The 27,824-nt window shown below is 43.5% G+C and overlaps 2 protein-coding genes across 3 annotated transcripts in view; one reads left to right on the forward strand and one right to left on the reverse strand.

Annotated features, from left to right (window-relative positions):
* LOC150016106 (olfactory receptor 4Q3-like) overlaps positions 1-2,888 on the reverse strand; it is a 34,949-nt gene extending 32,061 nt beyond the window's left edge. Inside the window, exon 1 of the mRNA XM_090268326.1 lies at positions 2,829-2,888. Coding sequence (XP_090124452.1) covers positions 2,829-2,888 — 60 coding nt within the window. The remainder of the gene's footprint in view (positions 1-2,828) is intronic.
* Positions 2,889-7,438: 4,550 nt separating this feature from the next.
* Positions 7,439-26,538, forward strand: LOC150016107 (hsp70/Hsp90 co-chaperone CNS1 homolog). Of its 2 annotated transcripts, XM_090270302.1 has the most exons (10): positions 7,439-7,549; positions 8,114-8,231; positions 9,218-9,379; positions 11,124-11,201; positions 12,883-13,007; positions 17,898-17,984; positions 19,620-19,834; positions 20,424-20,505; positions 23,273-23,355; positions 25,729-26,538. In XM_090270302.1, exons 1-10 carry the CDS (start codon positions 7,439-7,441, stop codon positions 25,829-25,831), a joined length of 1,164 nt encoding a protein of 387 aa, XP_090126428.1. In that variant the 3' UTR covers positions 25,832-26,538. The 2 variants fall into 2 exon arrangements, with proteins under 2 accessions (XP_090126428.1, XP_090126429.1); XM_090270303.1 differs by lacking the exons at positions 19,620-19,834; positions 20,424-20,505.
* Positions 26,539-27,824: the final 1,286 nt, after the last annotated feature.

Consider the following 27,824-nt stretch of genomic DNA (forward strand, 5'->3'; position numbering starts at 1 on the left):
ATGATTTCTCCAAAATTAAGTTGTAAATCCAGACTGGTCCTGGGAGGAGGTTCGTGTAGCTTCCACTTACTCCTCCGCCATCTTGCATCTCCGTCTGTGTTGTCCTTTATGTTATTTGTTTAATCTGTCTGGTTGTATTTCAGCTACTCTTTGGTGGGTCTTTTCCTCTGGTTAGTTGATTGAGAGTCACTCTGCCCACCTTGTCTTGAGATCTTTTGTGGAGGTGCTGTTAAAACGTAATCACACAACCCAGGCAAGAAACCCACACCCTCCAATATCTCCCCCAACTACAATCTCACTATAGGTTGCAAATGAGCCCGTATTAATATACTTGTGGAGATACTGGGACTCTTATTTCATAGGAGAAACAGATAGGAGTGTTTTAAATGAAGGGAGGGTAATTTTTGAGAGCGAAGGTGATAGAGTAATAATATTAGCAATTGGGATCAAGGCTATGCAAGACAGCAATTAACATTTACACTGTATGTTTGAAAAGGAGGAGAGGGTTCCAGTATGTAGTGAGAAAGTGGAAGTGTATAGTATTAAGATTATATAATAGGTATATGCTATATGTTTAGTGTGGAAGGGAGGATAGACACAACAGGCATCCAGGTAGACAGACAGCCAAAAATTGAAGCAGGGGGCTGAGGGGGTTAGAAGGTAGGAAACAGATTGAGAAAGAATTTTTCAAGAATAAAAATACAGAGTAGAGAATAGCAGGACAGGAAGGGAGAGAGGAAAGAGAGAGGGAAAGTAGAGAAGAGGAGGGTAGGAAAGAGAACGAAAGAAGAAGGGGAGGGAGAAGAGGGGGGAATGGATTAAAATTTTAAAAAATTAGAAGATTAATACATGATATAAAATAGTGAGATAGAGAGAAAGAGAGGATATATAGAGAGAGGACTAAGAGATGGGAAAGGGAATAAAAAAATAAATGAATGGAGAGGGAGAGAGGGGCAAAATAAAGAGAAATATTAATAAAATTAAAAGTACGTAGAAAGAAAGAAGAGGATGAGGGAGGGAAAGAACATGGGGGAAGGAAGGAAATTGAGAGGAAGAGGAGATATTAAGGAGGGAAAAAATTGAAATTGAAGAGTTGACAAAAGATAGGATGAAGGAGAGAAATACAAGAGGGAGAGAAAGGAGAGAAGGGATGGGGAGGAAAGAGAAAAGGGGTAAGAAGGGGATGGTGAAGAGGGAGGGAAATAGATTAGAATTAAAATTAAAAAATTAAAAGATCAGAAAATAAAGTGGACTAGGGAGGAAGAAAGAAAGAAAGACAGAATATATATAGGGAGAGAAGGAAAACAAGGGAAAGGGAAGAAAGAAAAACAAACGATGAGGGAAGGGGGACAAAATAAAGACATTTAATAAAATTGAAAGTGCTTAGCGCGGAAGAAGGAAAGAGAGAGAAAGGCAACGGAGAGAGGACGAGAATAGGGGGGAGGGAAGGAGATAAGAAGAAGGGAATAGGAAGGAATGGGAAAGAACTTGAAATTAAAAAATTAACAAAGAATAGGATGAAGGGGAGACATGCTAAAGGGAGGGAAGGGAGGGAAGAGGAGGGGAGAAGAGAAGAGAGAATAAGAAAGGACGGGAGGGTCAGTAATAGAGAGAGTAAGAAATAAAAGAATGAGATGATTTTAACTCAATTCAACTTTTGGGCACAGTCTCTGTATTTTATTTTTGTTATTGTTGTTTGTTTGCTTTTTGTTTTTCCTTCCTTCCTTCCTGGGTCCACCCCTATTCAAAATTCCATGGGTTTCAAATCTTTTCTGGTTGGTTGGCTGGCTGTGGGAACTTCCTGCTTGATTCTGGGGTTGCTAGTCTTTTATTCATGGGCCTACTGCTGCTCTGTTGTGAGCTGCGTTTAGTTGTCCCCTCCTGTGGCACCCTCAGCCCTCCTCAGGCTTGTCCAGCTACTCCTTCCCTCTGTTGGTCCAGCCTGTGCCTGCCAGCAATCCTCGCCCTGCCTCCAGTCGTGTCTCTATTCCCAGGCTACAGCTTCCACTCTCTTCCCCTTCTATATGCCTGCGCGCCCTACCTCTCTCCTTGTCTCAAGACCGTCCCTTTGTTCTGCAGGACTCTGGCGCAGTCGGTCAAAGCACCGGGCCCAGTGGCACTCTCCTGCCCAGGACCTCTCCCCTAGTCTGGAGCTCTGCAGCGGCTTTCCTGCGTGGGCTCTTCTCCTTGCCCCCAAACTGTCTCTATTCTGAGCTCCAGCTTCCGCTGGCTTCCCTGTCTATAGGCCTGCGCGCTCTATCTCCTTCCCCGCCCCAGCACCATCCATTTGTTCTGCAGGACTCTAGTGTGGTCGGTCAACGTGGCGTTCTCCTACCCAGGAGCTCTCCACCAGTCTGGAGCTCTGCAGTGGCCTTTCCCTGTGGGCCCTTCTCCCCGCCCTAAAACATCTCCATTCCCGAGCCACAGCCTCCGCTCGCTTCCCTGCTTACACGCCCTGCGCGCCCTATCTCTCTCCTAGCCCCGAACCCACCCTTTGTTCTGTGGGATTCTAGCGCCATCACTCAAAGCGCCGGGGGCATGCACTGCTCTCCTGCTCAGAAGCTCTCCCCTGGTCCGGAGTTCCGCAGCGGCTTTTCTGCACAGCCCGTCTCCTTGCCCCCAAACTGCCCCTCTGTCCTGTAGGGCCCTAGCGCGGGTGCTGCGTGCGCCCGGAATGCCGAGCTTTCTGTCGGAGGTTGCAGCTGAGGAGGCCTCCCTCTAGACTCAGATCACACAGTTTCTCCCAGTCCTCGTTGTTCACTGTTCTCCCACTCCTCTGGCTTTTTCAGCCGAATCCTCTCCCTAACTCCCTACGAGACTTCACTTACCAGTGCGCCCCTAGCAGGGGGAGCCTCCAAGTAGCTCTCGGCTATTGAGCCCTTGGGCATGGTACTGCAGACGACTGGGTCCCGGAATGACTCAGCCTGCAGTGTGTGGTAAACCCCTCCACCCCCCTCCATGCTGCTCCCACACTCCCCTCCCTGTTCACGCTATCGGCGATCCACACCCACTCAGTCACTCCTCTCCGCATTCGTTCCTGGAGTCTCTCCTTAACAGGAGCAAGCAGAGAACACTGCCTCTACTCCACCGCCATCTTAGCCACCTCAGGAAACATTCTTTATAGTTTATATATTCACCTCCTTTTGTTTTAATCCCAAGTAAGTAATTGTGTATTATAATCAATATTGGAATGTGCCTGTGAGCTCATTTCTTACCCTCCCTATTGATTTCTATACTTGTAAAACTCAATAAAAGGAGAGGTCCTTGAGCTGCTCATTGCTGACCTGCCAGAGCATACGGCAGCCTTCCAACTGACTCATTCTCCCTGCTGGAATTACTTCTGCATCTTCGACTATATTTAATACAACAAACACCAAGGCCCCCGCCACGCTCATTATAAATGCCACCTGGCTTACCTCTCTCCACTGAGTGTTTCCTTGTGGGAGAGGCCCCAGGGTCGGGGGCAGTTGTTGCTCTGTGCCACGAGTCTTCGAGTAGAGCATGGCCTTCCTTGTTGACTCAGTCAGCATTTACAAACTCACACAGGCTATCTGTCCACATTTTATAGGTGGGGAAGATGAGGCTCAGAGAGGTGTGGTGGCTTGCTCAAGGCCACACAGTAAGTTTGTTGGCAGTTTCGATTTTCCCTCCCCAACAGGGAGAGCATAAGAACAAAAGGAGAAGATGATTTGGGTGGTTTCTGAGGGAGGAAAAAAAGAGACACCTCCCACCCCATGACATCATGCATATCCCAGAATCTGAATCTCTGAGTCCTACCCTCAGATCTTTGCACGAAGATTGGTTGCCATTCATTTGGGCAACATTTATTGAGCAGCTAACCTGGACCAGGTTTGCTCTGGGTGCTGGAGATACAAACATAAACGAGACCCAACCCCAGACCCTGGGCAATTTATGGTCTGATGCAATGGTTTCCCCCAAGGGCGTGATTTTTGATCCCCTGGGAATATCTGACAATGTCTGGAGACAGTTTTGGTTGGTATGACTTGGAGAAAGAGATGCTAATGGCATCCGTGGGTAGAGGCCAGTGATATTGCTAAACATCCTAAAATATTTACATAGGAAAGCCCCCACAGGGAAGAATCATTCACCCCAAATTGTCAAAAGTGCCGGCGTTGGGAAACTTTGGTTTAATGGAAGTACAAGAGATATAAAGACACCAACAGCCCAGCAGGTCAGGACTGTGGTGAAGGGAAGCATGGAGCTGTGAAATCCAGAGGAGGTATATAGACCAGCTTGGGGTTGAGGTGCTCCTCCAGTGGGTTTGGAAAAATGACCACATGGTGGGTGTGTATGGAGAACAGGGCACATGGGGCCAAGGCCCGAGTGCAGATACATATGTGCAACCAAGCCCAGTGGGAGGGAAGAGGAGGGCAAGTGTTGGCCACTGTGGCCTTGGAGGCTGTGTTAAGCAGGGAGACTCCATCCAGAGAGCAGTGGGAAGGCATCATGGGGAGGGGAGAGGCAAGCAGGGGAGAACTGTGGGCATATTTCTGCTTTAGAATGCTCCCTCCTCATGGGGATACAGGAATTCGTAGGCATTGCTGGTGGGAGGCTAGATAAGTGCAGCCATTCTGGACAGGAATTCTGTCTCTCTTCAGTCATATTAACTTTATGTATACCCAATGACCCCGAAATTCCACTTGTGGGCGCACATCTCAGGGAAATCCCCTCATTGGTCCGCAAAGAGCAATGTATGAGGAAGTCTATCACAGTTATTTGTGGTGCCTGGGAGAGTAGGAGAGTAGGACCTGGGTATCCATCCTCAGGAGTGAGTGGGTGCCATGGAGTACCACGGAGCAGTTAGAGGCAGTGGGGGTACATGTAACACCGTGGATGGAACCTAAAACTTAGTGCTGAGTGAAAAAAGCATGTTAAAAAATGTATGGCCCTGGCTGGGTGGCTCAGTTGGTTGGAGCATTGTCCCGTACACCAAAAAGGTTGTAGGTTTGATTCCCAGTCAGGGCACATACCTGGTTGTGGGTTCAATCCCCAATCCGGGTGAGTATGGAAGTCAACTTATTGAGGTTTGTCTCTCACATCTATGTTTCTCTCTCTCTCCATTCCTCTCTCTCAAATCAATAAACATCTTCCAATGAGGGTAAAAAAAGAAGTATGCACAGAAGTTGCATTTTGCAAGAACATATACAAGTTGAAAATACACGTTAAAGCCCATTAGATACACCAGGCAGAATGGCCATCATCAACAAATCAACAAACAACAAGTGCTGGCGAGGATGCAGAGAAAAGGGAACCCTAGTGCACTGCTGGTGGGAATGCAGACTGGTGCAGCCACTATGGAAAACAGTATGGAATTACCTCATAACTCTAAAAATGAAACTGCCTTTTGAACTAGCGATTCCACTGTGAGGACTATACCCGAAGAATCCTGAAACACCAATTCAAAAGAACCTATGCACCCCTATATTCATAGCCACACTGTTCATAATAGCCAAGTGCTGGAAACAACCTAAGTGCCCATCTGTAGGTGAGTGGATCAAAAAATTGTGGTACATTTGCACAATGGAATACACTATGCAGCAGAAAGAAAGAAGGAACTCCTGCTGTTTGTGACAACATGGATGGAACTGGAGAGAATTATGCTTAGTGAAATAAGCCAGGCGATGAAAGAAAAATACCATATGATATCACCTGGTACAGGAGACTAATGAACAACACAAACAAATGAACAAAATTGAACAAGGAGCAGAGTAACAGTTATCAGGGGGGTGGGGGGAGAGAGGGAAGGGAGGTGAGTAGGGGAAGGGTTTAGTAAAGGAAGTAGTATAAATAACCCACAGACACAAACAACGGGGTGGGGATTGACTGGGAGAAGGGGTGGGATAGGTGGGGGGTAGCAATGAGGGAAAAAGTGGGCAATTGTAATAGAAAAACAATAAAAATAAAATAAAATAAACACATTAGAGTGGTGAGAGGGGATGAAGAGGGCTCTGGGGCAAAACAGGAATAATGAAAAAAATGAGCAATAGAAAGCTCACCCTAAGTGGAATGAAAGGGTGGGGCAGCAGGTGGCGGCAGTTGTATGGACAAGAGCTTCATCTCCAGGGTTTTAAAGGCTGGGAGTTTAGGCGAGGTCTTAAGGGAGAGCTCAGGAGAATATCTGTCAGCTTTCCCAGGTGTATCCTTTCCGGGTTGTGGTCTCTGTTGATTGGTCAGCATCAGGGCAGGGGAGTCATTAGTCATAGCAGCTGGACCTGGCATCACCCACCTGGTTTTGTTGCTTTTCTGGGGCTGGAGCTGAAATACAGCTGAGGCCTAGATGTTATCTGTAGGGACGTCACCTTCTGTATCTGGCTGTAAATTGCTTGGCCAGTTTGTTCAGCTATGTCTCAGTTTCCCCATTCCACTTGCCAAGGAATTTTCCTAGCTTCTCACTATCCTGCCTCATCCCAGGTAACATTGACTCCTCTGTGCAGACCTGTAAGCAGCCCTGGTTTCCCCTGGTCTGCGGCCTGTCTGCCTTTCCTTCTGGACCAGGCTGTGGGCCTCCTGACGCTTAGCACCCAATGCGGGGCTGGCAGCCATTTGCTGGGTAACCCAGTGTCTGCAGAAAGGCTCACCTGGTCTGGAGACATTGTTTCCATCTCAACTGCGGGTGGTAGGGGTTGGTTAATCTTGGAAATATTATACAACATGTCTGATTACATCACTTATGTCCCCCAAACTCTCCAAAAGGTCCCATCGCACAGAGGAAAACCCCAGTCCTCCGAATCACGCCCATCATCCCTCCCTCTTCACCTCCTTTCTCATTCTGCTCCCTGAAGCTCCCCTTGCTGGGGCTCCGCCCTGACTGTTCTCTCCACAGGGAATGCTCCCATCCCCCACCCCGACACACATATCTGGGCCACTCCACGCTTTCTTTGCTTGAATGCCTGTCCACCAGTTTAAACGTTTACTCCCATAGCTCTTGCTACCGCCTGACAAAGTCTCACATCTTATTTATTTATTGTCTGTCTCTCCTCACTACCTTATCAACTCCTAGGAGGCTGGGATTTTATCTGCTTTGCCCAGCCCTGTATACCCACAGAATACAACCGTCCTGGAAATCCAGAAGGAGCTTAGGCAATATGTGTTAACCTGCTGAACAAGCGAACGAATGAGTGGACAGTGGGGCGTTGGGGGAAGCCGGGTTTATCCACCACCACAAAAGCATTCGGGGGGCGGGGCTGCGGCTGAGGGGGTGGCGGGGAAGGGCTGGGTGGGACAGGTGTCAGTCCGAGGGACGATTGGAGCCAGGTTGGCCACGCCCCCCGTACCGCGGAACACTAGGCAAGCGATCGGGCGCCACCCGGAGGATTTAGGGAAGGGCCCTCGCGCGGCCGGAAACCGGGGAAACCGGGTTGCAGTTTCCGGCGGCGCCGGGACCGCGAGCCCGTGGCTGGAGAGCTGAGGAGCTGTCATGGGGCGGCCTGAGCCGGACCCCGCGTCCGACGACACTCAGGACTCGTTAACGGAAAAATCCCCGAGCCAGCCTTACCGTGGCGGCTTCCACGAGGACCACTGGGAAGAGGTAGGCAGGCCTGTGGGCTCCTCACCGTGTGAGGGCGTCGTGCGGACTTAGCGGCTCCCTCAGCTCCTAGACCCCTGACGCTGCCAGCAGACGCGTGGTTTCTGCTCGAGTGTTAACAGTCGGCCTCGAGGGATTGGGGGCCTTCTTACTCTGTCAGTGCACTCAGGAGGACAGGTTTAGGAGTCAGGCCTGTGACTCCTCCACCCACTGGCTCTGCTACTGGGTCGGTCACTTAACTTCTCTGATCCGTCTCCTGGATCTATAAATTGCCCTAGGTATAGCACGAATGTGATGGGGTTGTGGCGAAGATGAAGGAACATTGAGCGCTCAGTGAAGATGTGTACTGCCACTCTTGTAAGAATGTCATAAGGGAAAGACTCTTTAGAGATCATTATTCTACACTCTCATTTATAGATGAGAAACTGAGGCCTGGGTAGGGAGCGACATAGGCAATCATGATGTTTTGCACATCATAATAAGTAAGAAAATTTTGATGTAGAGACTTGGATCTACTCAGTGGCAAATCCCATTTCTGTGGTTCATTCTTCTGTTAACAATCTCTAGGAATTTGAAAAGATCCCCCTATTTATGAAGAAAGCACCATCAGAAATTGATCCCAAGGAGAATCCTGATTTGGCTTGCCTCCAGTCAATTATTTTTGATGACGAGCGATCTCCAGAAGGTATCTTCCATGACTCTTAACATTTGTTCCGTGTCTATTGAATTGAGGTAAAGAGTGAGTCGTTCTGTCCCTGGCCGGTGTGGCTCGGTTGGAGCGTTGTCCCATAAACAAGGGGTTTCGGGTTCTATTCCATTCCTAGGTTGCGGGTTCCGCAGCGTCCAGGTGGTCCCGTGGGGGTCCAAGTGGGCCCATCGGGGCACGTGTGAGCGGCAACAGATGGATGTTTCTCTCTCCCTCCCTTCCCCTCTCTCTAAAATCAATAAGCATGTCCTCAGGTGAGGATTAAAAAAAAAAGTGAGTCGTTCTGATTTATAACACGTAGTAGTTAGCCTGAGATAACCTGTCACTATTTATTCCACATCCAGTTTTTTGGACACCTACTAAATGCTAGGCATTAAGGATACAGGGGTGAAGAAGACCAGTCTCCAAGGTCATGCTCCAGTGGGTAACCAGATTGTCCTAAAGAATCAGGACAAACCTGTGTGATATGTGCCAACATGTAGCTGTATACAAGGTGCTGCTGGAACACTGAAGGCAGGGAGGTAGGGGTGGGCTCACAATGGATCAGAAATTTGAACTGAGTCTTAACAATTTTGTAGGCTCTTCCTAGGGTGAGGATGGAATTTGCATTCCAGGGAATAAAATAACATAAGCAAAAGTAAAAGTATAATTTCCCCCCATCTCTTCAGTAACTTAAAAAAAAAAGTTCTTCAAAAACTAGGGTACGTATACCTTTTTTCCTGTATGTTTTCTTTTTTGTAAGCACTTAATAATCTACCTTGTAAAATATTTGGAATTGATTGTAGTATTAAGTACACATGACTTTATTTCTCCATGTTAATAAGCAGGTTTATAGAATTTTTTGAATTTTGTTTCCCTATTGGTTTCTTCTACTTGGTTTATTATGTTGCATTGTTGCATGATTTAGAATATTTTTAATGAGCCTTTTAAAAAATAGGAGATAATGATTATTTCTCTCTTTGCAGAACAGGCCAAGACCTATAAAAATGAGGGCAATGATTACTTTAAAGAAAAAGACTATAAAAAAGCTGTGATATCATATACTGAAGGCTTAAAGAAGAAATGTGCTGACCCTGATTTGAATGCTGTTCTTTATACCAACCGGGCAGCAGCACAGTACTATTTGGGTAATTTATTCCATTATTGAGTGCTTTCTAAAGAGTTAACTTATGATAAAGGCATTATTATGGTCAGTGGGGAGTTTGAGAATGTCAGGAAGAAGAGCTGCTTATCCCAGATACCTAGGATCGTTTACTCTAATTGAATTCTGATCTTCCAGGCAGAGTTGGTGAAAAGGGAAACCAGATAGATTGCATAATTTTTGCTATCTGAACAAATGGGTGACATCAAATACTTTAGTATATGAGTTGGTATGATCTGGGATTTTTTAAAGCTCACATGCTTCTATTCCCTCAAAAAAAATGTCCCATTCCCTCCTACCCACCCCCGCTTCCGGCCTTCTCAAGGATGCTTTTGTGGAAGGATTAAGGTAATAGAGAACTTTGTGTGAGAGAAACTATATTATCTAAGGGAGAATTTCTCAAAGAGTATTCTGTGGGACTCTTGAAGTAAAAAATATTCTTTGCACAAGTAAGTTTGGAAAGTGCTGTTTCTCTGTGGGGGATTTGCAGTGCACATTGGTATGTTAAGGACTCTTAGATAACCTACAGCAAAGAACCTTACCCCATGATTCTCAGGGTCTGTAAACCACCTCTTCAGGTAACACTTGCAGTACTGTTCTGCAGATATGACCTTGGGAAACACTGCTTATTTGCTAGTGACTAGTCTTCATCATTTTAAACCCACGTTTCTTATCACAGTTTAGAGAGGACCTGGGAATGACCCCAGGCATTCTGAGGGGCTGAGAGAGAATAAGCCTTGCAGTCTAGCTGGGATGAGTCTGTTGGGACTCATCACCATTTGAGCAGAGTTCCTTCTCAACCATTGTCTGCTCTACCTGTTTTCTCATTTAGTCTGTTTTATTATAAAATCCTAAGAAAATAAGAGTGGTATAGCACTTCAGAGATTATTTGGGCCAGTCAGTGCCTTCATTTTGCATGGGCCCAGGGAGAGGGACTCCTTGGTTAAAGCCTGAACCTGGACTAGAGACCCAGTCTTCTAATTTCCGGAGGAATATATTTTCTTCATTCAGCAGACAGACAGTATGCTGTGCCAGGTACTGGCATCACAGAGATGAGTAAGACCTGACTTTTACTGTGTGCTAGGCACTGTACTGCGAACAAGAGCTACATAGCTCCTTTCCTTGGTGAACTTAAAAGGTGTCATTTATAGGGCTAACATGAGCAAGCACCTTGCAAGAAAAAAACCTGTGCGTGTACAGGGACACTAGAGGAGCAGATGCATAATAGTGAGAGCCATTCTTTGTATATGTCACTGGTAGGGCTTATAAAGGACTTTGACATTTGTTATCCCTCTTGACCTCATAGCAACTATGTAAGGTAGGATAACTTAGAAGAATATTCATGGGTCACAATGTACCCACAAAGTTCATGCTAATTTGCTCTCTAATTTACCATTGGAGTACCCTTTTCCCCTATCTGGATATTATCAATCTTTGCCAGTTTCATGTTAATTTTAATTTCTCTAATCATCCATGATGTGGAGCATCTTTTCATGTGCTTATTAGCTAGCCATCTATAGTTCTGTGGATTGGTTGCCTGATAAAAACATTTCTAAGGCTTTTGATGAGCATAATTATGGATATTTTTCTAAAAACAGTTGCTCTGATTTACATTTATCCAAGATTGTACAGAGTGTCTTTGTCTCTACGCACAAAATTTTGGAAATATTCTGATTTTAAAACTTGTTGGTTTTTTTTTTTTTTTTTTTAACTAAATGGTGTTTCATTAGGCAATTTTTGTTCGGCTCTCAATGATGTGACAGCTGCCAGAAAACTAAAACCCTGCCACCTCAAAGCAATAGTGAGAGGTAAGTTTTGTACAGTATGATTAGAAATAAGGAAAAGTTAGTACTTACTGTGCCAAAAGTTGAGACATTTTAAGCTTTGATATTAAGGTGCTAAGAAACTAATGAAGTCACCTTATTTTTGCAATCTTGATATTAAGTTCCTTGTCCTTATCAATAACAACATTCCATTTTTTTAAAGAATTCCCCAGAGAATAATCTAACCCTTTGTGTTTTAAGAATTTGTAGAGAAAATGAAATTCCTCATTTCAAATTAATAAAGAATAAAAATTAATTAAAATAAGGCAGTTCCAAAGCCACATTCTAATTTTTTTGCAAACGTTTTTTTATTGAGCCCTGACCAGTGTAGCTCAGTTGGCTGGAACATCATCCTGTAAACAGAAAGGTTGCAGGTTCACTTCCCAGTCAGGGCACATGTCTAGGTTGCAGATTCGGTACCCAGCCAGGGCACATACAACAGGCAACCAATTGATGCTCCTCTCCCTCTCTTTCTCCTTCCCTTCCCCTCTTTCTTGAAAATCAATGAGCATGTCCTTTGGTGAGGATTAAAAAAATTTAATTTTGTTGATTGAAAGGCGAGATATTAAAATGCCATGTTAATGTTAATTAAAAGATAAGTTATGCAACCTGTGCTAATAACTCTGATGCTGAAATGTTCCCAGGTTATTTTTTCTCTTGTAGTCTGACCTTTCTATGTAATAATAGTGTTTTATTGCTTTTATACTTCACCGTTTTTTGAGAAGTTTAAAGGTGCTTTGCAAACTTTAATTTATTTCTCAAGTATTAATTTTCCCTATATCCCCATGGACCAACGTAAAATGCTTTATCGAAATTATGCTTTAGCTATTTAGATATTTATGATTGGAGGTGGTAAGCAGATCCATGCTCATAGGGAAAGAAGGTACTGAATAAAGATTGGCAAGTAAATTGAGTATAGTCCTGTGGAATTGGCCTCAAGTTGGGCGTCTGTAATCCTTCATTGAATTGTCAGTTTTACCTTACTATGTGATCTTAGCAAGATACCCACTCTGAGTATCAGTTCATTCATCTTTGAAAGATGAAGTTGGATTCTGTTGACATGTAAGCACTTATAGTTCTCATATTTTGAAATTCTATGGAAAGCCCAAAGAGGCTAATGGGAGAAAACTGAGCATGATTAAAGGAGAGGCAGCTTAAACTGGTAGACATCAAGAACAATTTCAGGAGAGGCCTAATGTCTTTGGTCTTGCCGCTGCTTTGATTAATGGCTGAGGCAAACTGTACTTTCAAACTCCATTTAGAAAAAACACCTGAGACAGGCTTTATTCTTCTCATTTGCAGATAAAGAACCCGAAGCTCAGAGATGCTCAGTCCTTTGTCTAATGCCTAGTTGGTTAATGACAGAACCAGATTTCTAGCCCAGATCTGTCTGATTCCAAGGCTTTTGCTTTTTGCCACTAAGCTGTAGCCTTTCCTACTTTGAGTCCTTAAGACTAGGGAGGCTCACAGGAGTTTTGAGCTGAGTGCACTAGAGATCTTACTGATCTAAGATATAAAAAATAGTCTTTCTAGTTTTGGGAATGCAGTACAAGGGACTTTCCATATAGGGTGCTGGCTGGTAGGTAGTGGAGGTGGGGATTCCTCTTCAAGGGGGGCTCTTCCTATGCATGTTGTCCATGGATCCTAAGGGTTCTGAGTTCTGCAGGTGTCTTATGCCATCTGGAATTAAAAAACTCTGCCGAGGCTGTGCACTGGTGCGATGAGGGGCTGCAGATAGATGCCAGAGAGAAGAAGCTTCTGGAAATGAGGGCTAAAGCAGACAAACTAAAGGTTGGTGGCAAAATCAGCAGCCATTTGACATTTAGTCAGCATTAATGAATTAATTAGTATTCCTCAGATTGTGTCTTTTGGTCATTGTAAACTTTTTCTTCTTTAAAAATAAAACCCATGAACCAACAAGTTTTAACCAAGATGTCTGGGCCCTTGCAGAGCTGCCCAAGCAGGCCGTTATCAGTCATGATGTCCAGGTCAACAGATCCTCATCAGGCAGGTCCACCAAAAGATCCAGCATAGAGAGAGCCACCAGCATTCCTGGAGGACACACCACAAGCAGCGTTAACCCAAGCTCTATCTCTAGTTGTCACAGAAACAGAGACAAGAAAGGAAGCAATATCAACAGATGAGCCGACTCTACAAATGACAAGAGTAAAAGGGAAGAGACACAGAGCCACCTGGAAGTGAGTCAGGTGAAGAGACCTGTGATATTATTAACTGACACAAAGGAAATTAGAGATCATCTACTAGAGAGAATTGATTCTGTCCTTGGTGCAGTTGATAGTTTGGCCAAGTTCATGGAGGCTAAGTTTAAATCACTAGAAAAAAAACTAGATAAGTTATAGACTGATTTGTCTTTTTATGTATTCCAGACCAATACCAGGTACTCCAACTAAGAGGCGGTATCCAAGTCTTCCAGGTGAAAGCAACCCTCTGCTGTCACCACTTCCTTTTGCTTCGCCCTCTCATGCACTCAGTGAACCTCTTAACAAATGGGATGGTTGGTAATTGCTCAACAAACACAACAAATTTAAATGCCTAGAAAGATGCTGCAGTATCTTTACCTCAAGTGGATAGTATCCTGCCATGAGAGTACATTGCCATGTATAATACCACCATTATCAATAAAAATAAGTCAATGCAAATAAATAAAATAAAAATACATTGAAAAAGGAAGAACTAAACCAAGAGAGGAAGAAATCAGAAATTGCTAGGGGAGGAAAAAGACATACTCTTTCTCTTCGTTGTCTGGAACTTTGAACCCTGCACGATACTGTAGTTGAAAAGTATGAGAATTGAAATGACAAATTCACTAGGGAGCTTAATGGCCGAACTTTGAAGATAGGTCATTTGCGATTACCCAGTTTGAGGAACAGAAAGAAAAAAGAAAAGAATAAAGGTGAAGTGAGACTGAGACACCTGTGGGGTGTCATCAGGCACATCATCATAGGCATACTGGGAGTTCCAGGAGAGAGAGAAAGGGGCAAAAGAATATTTGAAGAAATAAGAACTGAAAACTTCTCAGATTTGATAAAAACAGTAATCTACCCTCCCAAGAAGCTTAACAAACTCCAAGTAGGAAATACTTAAATCTATACCCAGACACATCATAGACTGCTGAAAGTCAAAGACAAAGAAGAGAATCTTAAAAGTATCAAGAGAGAAGTGACTTCACATATAAGAGACCCTCAATAAAATTAAAAGCTGATAGCTCATCAGAAACCATGGAAACCAAAAGGCAATGGGATGACGTTCAAAGTGCTGAAAGCAAAAGACTCAACCAAGAATTCTATATCCAGCAAATCTACCCTTCAGAAATGAATGAAAGGAAGAAGTAAAAACTACCTCTGTTTGCAAATGATATTGTCTTAAATATGGAAAATCCTAAGGAATCCACTAAAAGAACTATTGGAACTCAAATTAGTTCAAGCTGGTAGGATATGTCAATATACAAAAATTATTTGTATTCTATAGAGTTTTAATGAACATTCCCAATATGAAATTAAGAAAACAATTTTATCTATAATAGCATCAAAAAGAATAAAATACTTAGGAATAAATTTAACAAAAGTAGCATAAAACTTATACTTTGGAAATACAAAACATTGTTGAAAGAAACTAAACTGAAATGAGTGGGAAGACATTCCATGTTCATGGATGAAATCTTATATTGTTAAGGTGACAATACTCTTCAGTGCACTCTGCATCAAAATTCCAGTTGGCTTCTTTGTAGCATATTGACAAGCTGATGCTAATATTCATATGGAAATTCAAGGGACCCAGAAGAGCCAAAACAATCCTGAAAAATAAAAGAAGACTCATACTTCCTAATTTTAAATCTTACTACAAAACTGTAGTACTCAAGATACAGTATTTCCTCACTTACTGCGGATATTACGTTCTAGAACCCCCCCCCCCGCCCCCACAATAGGTGAAAATCCACAAAGTAGGAACCTTACATTTATTTTAGTATTTATATATATTTTAAGGCTTTATAAACCCTTCCCACGCACTTATAAACCGTTCCCAGTCCCTTATTAACCTTTCCCACTCCCTTATTAACCTTTTCCACACTTTTATAAACACTACTTTCATTCTTAAACATATTCTACACTCTTAAACCTACGTAACTTGAACAACATATGTATACAGTACCGCAAAATCCTGCAATATAGCGAAAAATCCATGATAAATAAATAAACATAATTTTAAAAATCCTGTGATACAGTGAGGCCGCGATAAGTGAACCGCAATATAGAGAGGGACTACTGTGTTGTGGTACTGGCATAAGGATAGACATATCGATCAATGTAACAATTGGGGGCTCAGAAATCCTCATATTTATAAACAATTGATTTTCAACAAGAGTACCTAGACCATTCAATGGAGAAGGAATAGTCTTTTTAACAAATGTTGCTGGGACAACTAAAATTCTAAAACAATGCCAGTGTGATATAGAATGGTATGACTATGTTGGAAATCAGTTTGGCAGTTTCATATACCTGTCCTGTGACCCAAGAATTTCACTCCTAGGAATCTACCTAAGAGAAATAAAAACAAGTTTATAGAAAGACTTGTATAAGAATGCTATAGTCTGTTTTTATTTATAATAACCCAGAAATAGGCCTTGTAGCCAATAACAGGAGTGTAGATAAACAAAGTTGTATATTTATACCATGGAATATTACTTGGCAATAAAAAGAAACAAACATACAGTGTTGAGATGGGAGGGAGACCGACTGCAAAGGGGCATGAGGGAACTTTTTAGGGAAAGAAATATTCTCTACCTTGATTGGAGTATTGAGCTCTCAGGGTATATATTTGTCAAAACTTATCAAAGTTTGTAAATTATAACTCAACAGAGTTGATTTAAAAAGAGGGAGCAGTTGCAGTGGCTGCTGTGGCTCAGTGGATTGAGTGCCAACCTGCGAACCAAAGGGTCACAGGTTCTATTCCCAGTCAAGGCACATGCCTGGGTTGCAGGCCAGGTCCCCGGTTGGGAGTGTGCAGGAGGCAACCACACACTGATGTTTCTCTCCCTCTATTTCTCTCTTCGTCACTCTCTAAGAATAAATAAATAAAATCTTAAAGAAAAAAAAAAAGAGAGAGGGAGCAGTGAACTCCATAGTTCAGGGCTCCTCTGACCTGACCTGGTGGTTATTCCACTTTATGTGGGTTACTGAGACCCAAAACTTCAGGAGATACAGCAGAAAGCCATATTCACCCACTTGCATTCTGTAAATCAGTAAAACATGAGACACAGTCTGAGTCATCCTTAATAATCCATCTTAATCATTCTCTAATGTGGACCAGACAGTGGTCAAGTGTAGCTCAACTAGGAAGGTGGAATTGGGTATAGTTCTAGTGGTATCCATGAGTGGGGCACTCTTGATAGTGTAATCAAACTTGCTAACAGCAGAAAGGATTTTTGCAGCCCTCTTGGCAGACTGGATTGGAGAAGGAATGACCAAGAATTATCAGCCATTATCTCCCTGAAAGGGTAGGCTGTCCACAAGAAAAAAAAAAAAAACGAACAAAAAGAAACTAGCCTTTCTGGGGCATTTGTGGGGAAGTTGATGAATGGTTGGTGCTATATTTTCAAGCAGTGGTCAGAAAACTGATCCACAGGCCAAATAGAGGCCTGTTTTTGCACATGCTATGAACTGAGAATGTTTTTCACATTTTTAAAGGGTTCTAAACAGCAACAAAACCAGATACTAGATGAGAGAGACCACACATGGTCTTCAAAGCCTAAAACATTTACTCTCTGGCCCTTTACAGAAGGAGTTTGCTGATCCCTATTAATCACAATCTTGAGGGTAAGAGCAGGATCAACTGATTTGGGGTAGATTAGCAGGAAATGGAAATTAAATTATCTTCCTGCCAGATTAAGTAGACTGGTGGCATTTTTCTCTTGTGGATTATATAATAATTGTGAAAAAGACAGAGCTTCTGATAAGTTCTTGCCCTGGGTTTTCCCATCCATACCAATGAAACTAAAATGCCCCATAGTTGGGGGGGGTGGGGGGATGCCCTGGCTGGGTGGCTCAGTTAATTGGAGTGTTGTCCGTAGACCGAAAGGTTCTGGGTCTGATTCCTGGTCAGGGCACAGGCCTAGGCTGTGGGTTCAGTGCATGGTTGGGGTGCATATGAGGTCACCAGTCAATGTTTCTCACATCGATGTTTCTCTTCCTCTCTCTCCCTTCCCCTCTCTAAAATCAATAAGCATGTCCTCAAGTGAGGATAAAAAAAAAGAAAGAAAAAAAGAGGCCCCATAGTGGTATCCATGCAATGTCAGTCCCTTTACCAAGAATGCCCTTTCTTCTTCATCTGGTGGACTAGACTCTTCCTTGCCTGTTTAAACCCACCTTCTCAAAGGTGCAGAATTAGTCACTCCTTCCTCTGTATTTTAAAGCACTTGGTTCACACCACCAGGGACTGTGAGCTCCTTGGGCATGGAATTGTAGATTTTTAAATTTCTGCTGTCACTGGTCCTGACACCCAGACATGTGCTTTTAAAATGTTTATTGAACTGAATTTAGCTACTGGTGTCCCTTGACACAGGAGCCTGGATTGCATAGAGTCAAGAGATAGTAATTTAGGAACAGGCTAGGGTAACGAGGAAGCAAATTCCCTGGTGATGATTGGTCTGAATTTCATTTTCAGCGAACTGAACAGAGGGATTTGAGGAAAGCAAAGTTGAAAGAAAAGAAGGAGCAGGATCTGAATGAGGCTTTACTCCAGGCCATCAAGGTGAGTTCTCAAACCTTAGGCCCTTATGGTCTTGTCAAATCCACTGATCCTGAGGCCTCTTGGGAACCTTTCTTGGGATGCTTTACCTGAATGGATTTGTTCATTTTCTCTCTGTGTGATGAAGGGGCTGTGGAGTCAGACTCCCTGAGTTCAGTCAGCTCTCCCACTTGTGTACATGTGTTGGTCTCAGGTAACCTATCCTGAATAGTTGCTACGGGTTAAGCATCATTTAATCTTCACAGTTGCATTCTGAGGTAGGTTTCCTGGCTCCTGTTTTGCTAGGTGATGATGTGGTCTCACAGAGGTAAAGAAACCTCACGTAGCTAATGTTGGTCAGTCAGGTCCTTGCTGTAAATGAATGTAGTCTGATCTAAACCTTGCTTTTACCTGGTGAGCAAGTCACTCGGTGAGCCTTGGATTACTTGGTCTTGGTGTTGGGTAGGTTCTTGGTTTCATTCTTTGGTGAGTTAAATTACGCACCCATTTAAGTGACTTGTTGACTTTGAGAACTTCACACTACTCAGATGCACTCCACTAGTCCCCCCGCCCCCACAACAAGCAGTCTGTTCACACATATAAACAAGTTAAACAAAATGGAATACTCCTGATTCTCCATCTAATTCTCATTCATAATCAGAGATTTGGTCATTTTCTAAAATGTAGAATATTGAAATGCCCAGGCATTTGCACACACACCTTATTTTGGTTCTCTCCTTTAGTCTTAACTGCATCTCAAAAACCTCACTGTACAAAAGACAGTGTATACACAAAACCACACATACTATTACCAATAGTTTAAAGCAGAGGTCAACAAATTGCAGTCCTGCCTGTGTGTTTATGTGGTACCTGTAACTGTTTCACACTACAAGGCCAAAGTTGAGTAGTTAACTTCAACAGAGACCATTTGAACCACAAAGCCTCAAATATTTCTTATCTGACCCTTTAAGGAAAAGTTTGCCAACCCCTGTTAGGAGATCCTATCAAAGGCAATTTTGAGTGCATGTAATTTTCTTCTCATTTGTAACCTTAGGAATCTCCATACACAAACATAAGAGGTGACTCTACTATTCAGACTTCAGATTATCCTTAGTTCCATGAGACAGTCAAGATTAAATCAGTGTGCATTATCTTTAGTATTCCATGTCCTAGCTAAACAAGCATTGTCATTTTTGTACATGCCACACTCTTGATCTTTTCTGTGCCTTTGTACATGCTGTTCCTTGGGGCAGAATGCCCTTCCACCTTCCCCCACTTCTACTTCTCTGCCTTACGAAGTCTTTGTTTAAGGCCTAGAGTTCCCCAGTCACCTCCAGCTTTCAGACTGAACTAATTATTCATGGTCTGCAGTTCCACAGCTTTACTTCTTACTGTATATTGTACTTATTTCCTTAGGTCTCCCCACTAGACCATGAGCAAGGTCTTGAGGGCAAGAACCGTGTCTAGTTCGTCTTTGTTGTGGTACACGTCGGGGGAAGTTGAGTTAAACAGATGATGCCTACTATGTGCCAGGCCTCAGGGATAATGAAGACGAATCAGGGAGCTCGCAGTGTTGTGGTTTCCCTGTTTTAGTGAAATGTGTTTGCATCTTTCCACACAATAAGGTTTCTTTGTGTTTCTGTCTTTACCGCAGGCTAGGCTAGGAACATCAGGCTAGTTGCTGAAGCTGCCAGTGAGGATGAAGATTCAGCCTCAGAAGGTCTAGGTAAACTGCTGGATGGGCTCAGCTTTGAGAAACCCTATGGAGCCAGGTTGAGTGTAGATGACCAGGGCCGACTGAGCTGGCCTGTGCTCTTTCTGTACCCAGAGTATGCCCAGTCGGACTTCATCTCTGCTTTTCATGAGGACTCCAGGTACTTACTTGCCCAAGAACTTCTGCTCTTGCTAGCATGCTCTTTTCCTGCTGTCTCTGCAGGAGGGACAGGTGGATTTTGGTTGAGGAGGGAAGAGAATAGTGTAGAGGGTTTCAGTCTGGTTTGGCGTAATCTCTATCCTGTAGCTGATTGTCCTTTTGCTAACTACCCTTGCAGGGACAGACACAATCTCACCATTGTACTGACGGGGCTGGTACGGTGTTTGTACATATCTGGTGAGATGTGAAATAATTGTAGGTGGTATATGCATAGTAATTTAAGTGTATTTTATTAGACAATATATAACTAGAAGTTATAACGTGATTTCCTAGGGTTAATGCTTAGAATGTGGCTGAATGTGAGGAATGTTGTTAAGCTTGAGTCAGACTTAAATTTAAAGAAAATTACTATGTCCTAATAGGACAAGTGATACACATACACAGTTTGGGCACTGTTGTAAAAATGACTTACATTGCATTTCATGTTCTGTACATTCTTGTTATCTCTGTGATTTGGTGTCTGGGGACTATGATGTGGGAAAGTAGATCATGAGTTATTGATACCCAGAAAGTACATGTTATATCCTTAGGTTTATTGATCATCTAATGGTGATGTTTGGTGAAACGCCCTCTTGGGACTTAGAGCAGAAATACTGCCCCGATAACTTAGAGGTAAGAGAAGTTTTATTTTGTTCCTCTATGGGATTTTTTGCGGGGGTGTGGAGGTTTCATTGCTTTTTAAAAAAATTGTGGTAAAACAGAACATAAAATTTACCATTTGCCATTTTATGTTCTGTATATTTACCATAAAATACCATTTTTAGCTCTTTTTAATTAGTTATATAATTATTATTATAGTTCAGTAGCATTGAGTACATTCACATTATTATACAACCATCACCACCATCCATTTCCCTTTTCATCATCCCAAACTGAAACTCTGTCCCCATTAAACAATATAACTCCCTATTTTCTCCTCCAGCCCCTAGAAACCACCATTTTACTTTCTGTCTCTACTAACTTGACTATTTTAGGTACCTCATATGAGTGGAGCCATATAATATTGGACTTTGTGTCTGGCTTGTTTTACTTAGCATAACATCCTCAAGACTCATCCATGTCGTAGCACGTGTCAGAATTTCCTTTTTAGGACTGAATAATATTCCATCACTGGGATCAACAAAATAATCCCAATTACAGTACAAAGAATTTATCTTCTAACCATTTCAGAATAAGATGCCGACTGATCCCCCATCATCCCTGAATACTTCAGTTTCTATTTCCCACAAACAAGGGTATTTTCCTTCAAAATCCTAATCAACCATCAAAATCAGGAAATTAACTTTGATACACTAGTACAGTGATTTTCAACCGGTGTGCCACAAGAATTTTTAAAACATACAAAGAGGGGCACTGATCTCTTTTCCCTTAGATTGTCAAATAAAAAAATGACAACAGCCAACACGATAGCCATCCAGTGTGAATCAATCAAAATTATACCTATTTGTTTGGTGTGCTGCAAAATTTTAGTAATTAGTTTATGTGTGCCATGAGATGAAAAGGGTTGAAGATCACTGCACTAGTACCACCTAATCCTCAGACTCCATTCAGCATTTACAGTTTGTTCCAGTAATGTCCTTTGTAGCAAACAGACCTGTTCAGAATCCCACATTGTATTTTGTATTTAGTGGTCATGTCCCTTTAGCCTCCTTCAGTCTATTGAGGAGTTTCTCGGTCCTTCCTTGATTTTCTTGATCTTACTACTTTTGAAGAGTACAGACTAGGCATTTTGTGTAAAGTCCATCTGCGTGGGTTTGTCTTTGTTTTTTCCTGACGAGATATGGATTATGCATATTTGACCAGAATACCACAGAAGTGATGCGTCTTGTTGCATCCTGTCAGCTGCTCTTAATTTCAATTTGTCCCATTACTGATGACATTCATTTTGATCACCTGATTGAGGTGGGGGTCTGACAGTCTTTTGTACTGTAAATCTTTTTTTCTTTGTAATTAGTAATTTATAGGGAGGTACTTTGAAATGATGTAAATGTTCCATTGTTTATCAAACCTTCAACATAATAATCTCTTCATATCAGTTGACTTATGGTTTCCTATTTTATTCATTGAGTTATAATCTATTACTATGATTAGGTTATACTCATATTATCTCAGATTTGGTCAATGGGAACCCCTCTAAATTTGTTTCTGTGTCCTTTTGACTTGTTTCCATTTTGTAAGCATTTCTTTGCTTTCTGGCACAAGCTGTTCTAGGCTCAAATTGTGCTTTTTTTTTTGTCTCAGTTCTGGAATCAACCATTTTTCCCCAAGCAGTCCTGGTTGTTTTTAGTAGAAAAGTGTATTTGGAGCCAAGATCTGTACAATATGGGTGTGGGCGTGTAAATGTGTGTGTGTGTGTGTGTGTGTGAGAGAGAGAGAGAGAGAGAGAGAGAGAGAGAGAGAGAGAGAGAGAGAGTAGGGATGGGGAGAGAGAGAGAGAGAGAGAGAGAGAGAGAGAGAGAGAGAGAGAGAGAGAGAGAGAGAGAGAGAGAGAGAGAGGGAGAAAGAGAAAGAAACATGAGGTCTCACAGGTATCTTCAGTTCTAATCCAACACCACAGGCGCTCTTTTCTTCCTTTCTATATTTGTAATAGTGGCTTCTACTATTATTCATATATTTATTCATTTGATCAGTCCCCCTCCTGTCACTACCACGATCCCCTCTTCCATGTAGAATCTTCTTCACCCTACCTAGACTTTTGACTCGCACATCAGGCTGCTGCCCCAGTGTAAGCGGGGTGCCTCTTCCTACATGCACACCGTTCAACCACTCTGCACACATACCCCTTATCCTTCTTGGGTTCTCACTCCCCGTGGCAGCCTGCCCCCTGCCATTTGTGGTTGCCTTTCTCACCTTCATTGGTCTCTGACACTTCATATTGGCTGTCCCCATGCATGGACACCCTCCTCACCCAATGTGGGATTGAGAGCTATCTTACGAACATAAGATGAGCCTTTGTTCTGTCTTTGGAAAATGGAGCCAATAATACCCTTTTTATTTTTATTTTTTAAAATTATTTAGTTATTTAGAGAGAGGGAGAAAAACATCGATGTGAGAGAGAAACATCTCTGTTACCTCTCGTACATATGCCAACCAGGGACTGAACACACAACCCAGTCATGTGACCTGACTTGGAATCAAACCAGCGACCTTTCACTTTGCGGGATGATGCCCAACCGAGTCACATGGGTCAGGGCCGATAATACTTTTATTAGTATCTTGGGGGAGGACTGAGTACTTTATATTCCACTGCTCTGTATGGGAGGCATTCAGCTAATAGCAGTCATATCTCTTTAACTTACCCTAGACTTGACCTCAACATGCCTGGTGCTGCTGCAGCCCTTTGTTTGATCTGACCTCTGCTCCTCTGTTAATCTTGCAGGTCTACTTTGAGGATGAGGACAGGGCAGACCTGTACCAGGTGCCTTCCAAGAGTACCCTGCTGGAGGTGCTACAGCACCCCCGGTGAGTCACTTCATGGGGCTGAGTAGAACAGGGAAGATGCCCAGCCATCATCCCTGGGGTACTGCCGGTTCTCATTCCACTGCCAGTTGTCTCGCACTTCCTGCCCTCTGCCCTGGACACAACACCGTGAGATGGCACCATGGAGACTGCCCTGGCCATTTGCGAAACAGGTGGCAGTGTGATGACTGAGCTCATTGCACTGCAGCCATGGTACCCTGAGACTGGGAGAAGTGAATGGGACTAGTCTAAGGAGGAAAAAGCTGTCTGGCTCTTGTACCTAAAGACAGCAGGGTGGTTCTCCTGCTCTCAATTGTGCCTTGTCCCCTGATTCTGTTATATGGAAAGAGCACTGGCTCTTGAAGTCCTGGCTGTGTGACTCTTTAGGTACCCACTGCCTCTCTGGGGCGATTTCCTCATCTCTAGAGTGGGAATAATAACTGTTGCCTATATATTTCTCATGTATTTGAGAGCTGATGAGAGAGCAGGAGTCAAAGTGCTTTTGTAAGCTGTAAAGGACGGTCTTGTGCTAAGGACAGTACCTTCGTCAGTAGCAGTAGCAGCCAGATGGATTTGGCAGTTCTTTCTTTTGCTTTGGGGTGTTTCTGGATTGTCAAGGAATGCCCTCACTAGATGTATAAATTGATTCTTGGACTAGTTTTCCCTATCTTTGAGCAAAGCAAATGCTCCTGTATTCAGGCTTAATGAGCCCAGTATGTTAGGGGAACGAGGATGGTTGGGTGTGGTGGGAAATGAGGCTGGAGAGCCAGGTGAAGGCCATGTGTGAAGGCCTTGAATGTTCTACTGAAGGAACATGACCTGTGTTCTGATGGTGGCGTACGGGGCCGCAGAGGGTGTTTGTGTTGGTAAAATTTACAGTGATGTACAGACTTGGAAGAAGTGTTGTATTGGTTGATGGTGGGGCCTGAAATAGGGGATGGATTGGAGACAGGTTTAGGAGGCGGATTGGGTGAGAATTGGTGATGTGACTGACAGGGTAGGGGTGCCCCACTCGTCTTTATGCTTCTGTTTTGGGTTGGCAGACGGGAGGTGACGATTTCTTTAAATATGATCAATTACTTTGCTTGGCAGTGGTTTTTTTCTGGCTCCAAATCTTTCAATTTTATTGACAAATTTTTAACAGTTTTCTCAATTACTAGCAAATTATCTAGATTCTTTAAAGGCCTGAGGTCCACTCTCCCCCATCTCCAAAAGAAAAAAAGAACAAAAAGGGGGTTGGGGGCGAAATCTAACCAGAAAGCAGACTGATTTGTGGAGATGAACCAATTTTATGCTTCTCCAAAAATGTAAATGTGGTTGGAAGTTATTGCTTTTTAAATGACTAGTATAGTTAGTAAGAGGCTACCCAGGACAGATTTCCAGCAATTCAGACCCTATACATTACTGGAAATAAACTGGGACCGACCAAGATTGGGTGGAGCCAAGATACAAGTCTCTCTGTCAGAGGCAGATTTAACAGTGGGTACACGGGGCGCGCGCCCTGGGCCCCGACTTCTGAAGTGTCCTGCAAGTTTACAACTTGTATGTAATTAAAATTGCACACATGAAACCAAACTTGGTGTCATTAGAAAAAAGTGTAAAGTTGGGGTTTTGCGGGGCCCTTCAGAAGTCGGGGACCAGGGTACGTGTCCGGTGCACCTGCCGTTAAATCCGCCTCTGTGTCTCTGTCCAAATCAAGCACACCGGGTAATGCTAACACCCCTCAACCTGGGAGGCCGAGGCCTTGCCCGTTTCTCCAACCTGCCTCAGTCCATTTGCTTTATGCCCAACAACAGCAAATATTCTGGTGACCTGCACTGCCTGGCTTAATTCCCCCAGGCCCATCATGACCCACTTCCTGAATTAAGTCAAGTTCAGGCATGACATCTTCCAGGAAGCTTTTCCTGATTCCCTTTTCCCATAGAGGGAGTCACACCCCTTGGACTAAGGGTGTACCTCACAAATGCTTCTACAGTTTTGCCTTGCTGTCGTTCATTGATTATTTATCTCCCTCCCTCCAGGACTCGAGAGCCAGGACAACGGTTTTTGTTTGTTTTGTAAAGTCTGTTTTCAGCACAGTGCCTGGCTTACCCTGGACATTCACTATTGAATGAATGAATGAAAGCATGTCCTTTTAGTTTTATGTCATGTTTAGTCACAGACAGTCAGTGCTAGAGGACTGGCCCAAAGATTCTGAGGGGGCAGGGTTATGCTAATTTGCCAGATTTATAAACAGCCCAACAAATAAATGTGCTAAACTTGCATTTTAATGTTGAACTCACATCCAGAGGTTCACCTTGAATGTTGTTGGGAAGGTCCATGGATGATTAAGATTGCAATTCAATTAACCCCTCTTTTTTGTTGTATTCACTGCAGGTACTTTGTAAAAGGCCTGACACCAGCATTTCTGGTCTGTGTGGGATCCTCCCCTTTTTGTAGAAATTATCTCCGGGAGAGAAAGGTGCACCAGGTAAAGTGACTGGGCCAGGCTGTGGAGCCAGGCCCCCTGGATCCCCTTCTTGATCCTCTTCTGCCTGGAATATAGCACACTTGTATCAGCTGGACATGCTCCTAGAATCCAACATTTTTTTCTGTTATCCTGGGGACAGTCCTTCCTCAAATTGTAGGCAGGGAGGAGCTGCTGACTTCCCTGAACTGCAGCCTCCCTGGTCAAAGTGCTGAGCCTGAGCTGGTCTTCACTCTCCTCTGTTGATACAAAACTCTGTGCCTTGGTCATGACATCCTTGGACTCACTGTGCGCTGTGTTAACCAGCCTCTCTCTCTGAAGGGACCATCTGTTGCAGTTACCATAGCAACTGACCGAATGAGCTCATTGGACTGACTCAAGATCCAGTGACCTGGTTCTGAACCTTTGTGGAGTTAGAGGCTTTAGAGAAGCTAGCCCTCAAACTGCATGTACATACAAACCATGCATGTAATTTTAAGGCATTAAAGCTGAGAGACTCTGGCCTCTGGTTATTTCATGAGCACGGAGGGTTGCTCTGTGGGGATACTGTAGATAAGCAGTTCTCAACCTGTGGGTCACGACCCCTTTGGGGGTCGAACGATCCTTTCACAGGGTTCACCTAAGACCATCCTAAAAAACATATATAATTACATATTGTTTTTGTGATTAATCACTATGCTTTAATTATGTTCAATTTGTAACAATGAAAATACATCGTGCATATCAGATAACTTACAATTCATAACAGTAGCAACATTACAGTTATGAAGTAGCAATGAAAATAATTTTATGGTTGGGGGTCACCACAACATGAGGAACTGTATTAAAGGGTCGTGGCATTAGGAAGGTTGAGAGCCACTGCTGTAGATGCTTTGGGGTGAGATGGGGCCAGGAAGGCCGGGTCCTGTTTGTGTATCTATAAAAACCTACAATCTGGGATCCTCCAGAGCCCCTAACAGGTTTGCCATTTTTCCTGATCTTTGTAATATGGAGGACTGTGATATTCTTGGACAGTGGACTCTGCATTCTTCCCAGTTTTCACATTTTAGGATTTTGTGTCTTTGAAAGTGGAAAGTCTTTGCATGTTGAGTCATTGTCATAGGTTGTATCTAGTGGGTTTTATATGTCCTTACCTGTAGCCATGTGACTTCTTGCAGTGCCCACCCCATCCCCCATGGAGGAGTGCACTTGCCTGAAGAGCCATGGTGTGGAAGGTTCATGTTCTCTTCTGCCATGAGAACACATTTCCCAGGCTGGGGCTGTTCCTTCAGCCTGGGTGCCAGAATGGTAAGACACATGGAGCAGAGCTACAGCAGCTGCCCTTCAGCCACTGATTGCAACATGAATGAGAAAAAAATGTTTGTTGTAGTAACAGCACTGAGATTTTGGGGTTGTTTGTTACTACAACAACGCTAACTAATACATCATTAAACTGAAACCAGCTGCTGTCCTTGAGATGGACTGCTGTGGGATTTTGTGCTGTGTGCTTCCTTGTCTTTGAAAGGCAACTTGCTGTGGAATATTTACAAAGAACCATGCAGTCGTGGCCAGGAAGCTGAAGTTCAGCCTCCATCCGAAGCCTGGCTGAAGCCATAGTGAGGCCGTTGTCCCTCACTTCCCAGCTAGAGACTCCTGCTTGGTTCTCTTTGTAAGAACTCAGCCATTTTGTGTAAGAGGCCTGACATCAGTTAGCAACGACCCTAGCAGGCATTGTGACATTCAGTTAGCAACAACTCTATCAGGTATAGCAGGGTTCCCTGCAGCAGCTGCCTTCAGTCACCTCACTGTCTTGGGCAAAGCAGGTTCCAGTGGGTCACCTTACTCCTCTGTGAAACAGACTGATTATTCTGCCCCCTCCCAGGACACTGTGAGGCTGAGATGAGATGACAGAAGCGACCAGACTGTACCATGAAAAATATATGCACCTGACAAGGGTCGTTCTATGACCTTCGTCCCATCATAAGGCTCCTGGCAGGCCAGGTCATTAGCCAACTTCTGTTCTCCT

This window comes from Furipterus horrens, unplaced genomic scaffold (assembly GCF_987537825.1).
Source record: "Furipterus horrens unplaced genomic scaffold, mFurHor1.1.pri manual_scaffold_3, whole genome shotgun sequence".
NCBI lineage: Eukaryota > Metazoa > Chordata > Mammalia > Chiroptera > Furipteridae > Furipterus > Furipterus horrens.

What these genes read in the sequence shown, in the direction of transcription:
- LOC150016107 (XM_090270302.1), top strand. Translation starts at nt 7,439, where the DNA reads ATGGGGCGGCCTGAGCCGGACCCCGCGTCCGACGACACTCAGGACTCG. An exon ending in ACGAGGACCACTGGGAAGAG is followed by an intron (nt 7,550 to 8,113) that starts GTAGGCAGGCCT and finishes AACAATCTCTAG; the next exon opens with GAATTTGAAAAGATCCCCCT. An exon ending in CCTCAAAGCAATAGTGAGAG is followed by an intron (nt 11,202 to 12,882) that starts GTAAGTTTTGTA and finishes TGAGTTCTGCAG; the next exon opens with GTGTCTTATGCCATCTGGAA.